The sequence below is a fragment of the Bison bison genome, unplaced genomic scaffold (assembly GCF_000754665.1).
Source record: "Bison bison bison isolate TAMUID 2011002044 unplaced genomic scaffold, Bison_UMD1.0 scf7180017864138, whole genome shotgun sequence".
In the NCBI taxonomy this organism is placed as follows: Eukaryota; Metazoa; Chordata; class Mammalia; order Artiodactyla; family Bovidae; genus Bison; species Bison bison.
The window spans coordinates 325,170-329,258 of record NW_011494710.1 but is presented as its reverse complement, the minus strand read 5'-3'; the positions used below and the strand labels follow the sequence as shown (position 1 = coordinate 329,258).

The window sequence follows — 4,089 nt, the reverse complement described above, 5'->3', positions numbered from 1 at the left end:
GCATCTGGTCCCATCACTTCATAGCAAATAGATGGGGAAACAGTGGAAACAGTGTCAGACTTTATTTTGGGGGGCTTCAAAATCACTGCAGATTGTGATTGCAGCCATGAAATTAAAAGACGCTTACTCCTTGGAAGAAAAGTTATGACCAACCTAGATAGCATATTCAAAAGCAGAGACGTTAACTTTGCCAACAAAGGTCCGTCTAGTCAAGGTTATATAGCTTTCCAGTGGTCATGTGAGAGTTGGACTGTGAAGAAAGCTGAGTGCTGAAGAATTGATGCTTTTGAACTGTGGTATTGAAGAAGACTCTTGAGTGTCCCTTGGACTACAAGGAGATAAAACCAGTCCATTCTAAAGGAGATCAGTCCTGGGTGTTCTTTGGAAGGAATGATGCTGAAGCTGAAACTCCAGTACTTTGGCCACCTCATGCAAAGAGTTGACTCATTGGAAAAGACTCTGATGCTGGGAGGGATTGTGGGCAGGAGGAAAATGGGATGACAGAGGAATAGATGGCTGGATGGCATCACTGACTAGATGGACGTGAATTTGAGTGAACTCGGGAAGTTGGTAATGGACAAGGAGGCCGGGCATGCTGCGATTCATGGGGTCGCAAAGAGTCGGACACGAGTGAGCAACTGAACTGACTGACTGAATGTATTTATCTTCGAATCATGGAATGCCTTTATATGGGTTCTTAAAGAGAACTGGCTCTCAGCCCAAAATGTGAGTCTCCTTTGTCCAGGGATACTGGAGGAGAGACGTTCACTGCCTTAGCGCTGCTCCACACATGCTCTAAGGAGAATGCTGGCAGGAGAAGATGCTGGTGCCGTGCGTGTGGCAGCCTTTAGTACATTTCATACATTCCAAGGTAGCTTGTCGCACTGGCCTTACTGATCGTAGGTCATTTCTCCCCATGATTGTGAGATTTAAATGTGGGGTCTTCTGGCCTTCTAGAGAAGCCTGTTCTGCCTGGACCCGTCCAGCACAGGGTGGTAGGAACCCCAAATGTGGGGCATGTACTACTATCCCTCACTATTCCTGGTCCAAAGAGGATGCTCTCAGCTCAGCTCTGCCCAAATTAATAGTAACTGTGATTTGCTGTCAACTTTCCCAGAGCTGTTTAGTCATAGCTCTGCATCACAGGCATGATGAGAAAGGCCAGAGAGAAGAGGTCAAGGATTCTTGGTTTTGCTCCCTGACACCAGCCTTCTGGGCTACACAGTAAGAGTTACTGAGAGTGATTCTCTTTGGTCCTCGGTGGTACAGCCACAGTCCCTGTTTTAAAATACCTCCCTGTGCTGTGATTCTAACTTTGACTTTTGCTCTTTGACAATCTGTGTTCAAAGAAAGATGAGGAGGTTGTTTTTGTTGTTCAGTGATAGCTGCTGAATGCCAGCCACCTGCAGACACCTAGGGGTGGGGGACAGACTGCTCTCTGCTCCATGTGGGCACCTATCAGGCCGCCAGGCCCCAGAAGCCTGACCCTGAAGCCTCCACAGCACTTGCTCAGTGCAGACAGAGCACCAGCAATGGAAAGAAGGCAGCTCACAGCTCAAGGAGACTTGTTTTGCTTCTAGTAACACCCGCCGGGCAGCAGAGGTCTGGATGGACGAGTACAAGAACTTCTACTATGCAGCAGTGCCTTCTGCCAGAAATGTCCCTTATGGAAAGTAAGTGTGACCCACAGCCTCTTGCTGTTTTGCTTCTTGGGATCCTGTGTGTGTGTGTGCGCGCGCGTGCGTGCGTGTGCAACAAGGGCAGGGGCAGCCCACACCATAAGCAGATCAGGTGTCAAAGACGGGACTCTGCTCAAGGGTAACGAGGGCCCTCTCGGGAGGCGCGAGGGGACAGGAATCCAAACAGCAGTGTGGACGATCCAGTCCCCGCTGCCTGCCCCAACTCTTTTCTCATTGGCAGATTTCCAAGTTTGAGGTAGAGCCCATCTGTTTTTAAATTTATCTTAAAGAATCTTGTCTCCTTCTCCAGTATTCAGAGCCGACTGGAGCTCAGGAAGAAACTTAACTGCAAGCCTTTCAAATGGTACCTGGAAAATGTCTACCCAGAGCTAAGGTGAGGTCCCTGGGCCGGGTTCTGCTTCAGAAGGACTCAGAGGCAGCCAGCGCCCACCGGGTGCAGGCCTGGAGGTGGAAGGAAGGTGGTGTTAGGGCGAGAGGCCGGGAGCTGTGCACCGCTGCTGTCCTCAGGCTCCAAAAGGGGGCGCTCTTGCCCCCAGCCTGCAGGCTCCCCCTGCCTGGGACTCCCCTTTGAGGCTCCTTTGCCCCTGAGACCCAAGGCTTGGCCAACAGGGGAGAGCACCCAGAAGAGGCTCAAATAACCACACTGGCCTGTTGTTTTAATGCCTGCCCACTCGCATCCTGAGGCACAGCAGGAGACCTGTGGGTCTGTGGGCTTCAGGCTGCTTTTAGACTTTATCTTCTTAGAGGAGTCAGCAGACAGGTCTTGCCTCAGTGGAGCACGTTCCTTTTTCTGACTTTTCCCAGTGCATTTCACAGCAGGTAATGTGTCTCTGCCGGAGAAGGCAATGGCACCCCACTCCAGTACTCTTGCCTGGAAAATCCCATGGATGGAGGAGCCTGGTAGGCTGCAGTCCATGGGTTCACTAAGAGTTGGACACGACTGAGCGACTTCACTTTCACTTTTCACTTTCACACTTTTGAGAAGGAAATGGCAACCCACTCCAGTGTTCTTGCCTGGAGAATCCTAGGGACGGGGGAGCCTGGTGGACTGCCGTCTATGGGGTCACACACAGTCGGACACGACTGAAGTGACTTAGCATAGCATAGCATAGCAATGTGTCTCTGCACAGAGGCTGTGACTGAGGAGCCACCACCATCCCCTTCTGTGCTGAGGGGCTCTCAGAGTCCTGGCCACAGAGCTTCATCTGAAGCCACACGGCCTCTCTGCTGCTGTTCACTTACCTCACTCTTGAGGTCCCTCTGCCGTGTCTCCCACACCCCATGGAAAGGGGAAGAACAGAAGTCCTCTCCCTGCCTGCTCTGGGAAGGCCGTCGGCAGTGTAATGTCCCGGTCATTGCCTCTCCCTCAGCAGACCAGGGGCTCCCAGCAGTGGACCACAGCCTCTCCTGGTGCTTTTGTGTCACTGTGGCCTGTGCCTGGTGACCAGATGCAGTGACATTACAGTAGTTTTGACCTGAGATCCCCGGTGATTTGGGGCAACAATGGGCCCTGCACCACCTGGGATCACATGTGTGAAGCATTCACACCATAGCCATGGATAGATCAGCTGCCCCGACTGTGCACAGCAAGGGGGACACCAGCCTGATATCTGTGCTACATCAGCGACACTCTCTGCCTTCCCTGCATGAGCCTGTGGGCCCAGCCATGCTGAGGGCTGCTCTGTGGCCCCTGAAGCAACCCCACTGAGGAGGAGGCTGCAAGGCTGGTGCGCAGCCAAGGCAGGCCTGGGGCCAGCTCTGACCCTGCAGCCGGCCGCCCTGCCACTGTGCTCTCTTGCTGTGTTTGCACCAGGACACGTGGCTGACCCACCTGTGTTCTCCCCTCTCTTAGGTAAAAAGGTTAGTCCTCAGTCTACTGGAAAGTTCCAAGCAGCAGGATCTGACCACATTAATTGCTTTTCTAAGTGACTTTCAACAAGTAACACTAAAGAGAAAAGGAGCATTTTCTTTCCAGAAAAATTTCTCTGGTACAAAACAAGAGACTACTTCAACCTAAAATTCTCCCTGGAGGGTCAGGGATGGAGAATCTCGAAGCCGTGCCGTCTCAGGGTGCAGCTGGGCCTGTGTTGGGGCGCCTGACCTGAGGGTGCCCTCGCTGTCGCACTGCCTGGCTCCCTTCTGAGGGCTCTGAGCACAGGTTGGGGGCGGCGCAGACAGGGAGCCAGCAGCCCCGAGCGCAGTGAGTGACTGTCTCCTTGGTTCCAGGGTTCCTGACCATCAGGATATAGCTTTTGGGGCCTTGCAGCAGGGGACCAACTGCCTGGACACGTTGGGCCACTTCGCCGATGGTGTTGTCGGCGTTTACGAGTGTCACAATGCTGGGGGCAACCAGGTACGTGCGTGGGGGCGCCGGGGAAGTGAGGGGCCT

General features: G+C 53.1%; 1 protein-coding gene across 1 annotated transcript in view; it reads left to right on the top strand.

Moving 5' to 3' along the window:
• The window catches only part of GALNT2 (polypeptide N-acetylgalactosaminyltransferase 2), a 96,335-nt gene that overhangs the window by 81,573 nt on the left and 10,673 nt on the right, over window positions 1–4,089 (top strand). Inside the window, exons 12-14 of the mRNA XM_010839945.1 lie at window positions 1,581–1,673; window positions 1,990–2,073; window positions 3,927–4,053. Of these exons, the coding sequence (XP_010838247.1) occupies window positions 1,581–1,673; window positions 1,990–2,073; window positions 3,927–4,053 (304 nt within the window). The remainder of the gene's footprint in view (window positions 1–1,580; window positions 1,674–1,989; window positions 2,074–3,926; window positions 4,054–4,089) is intronic.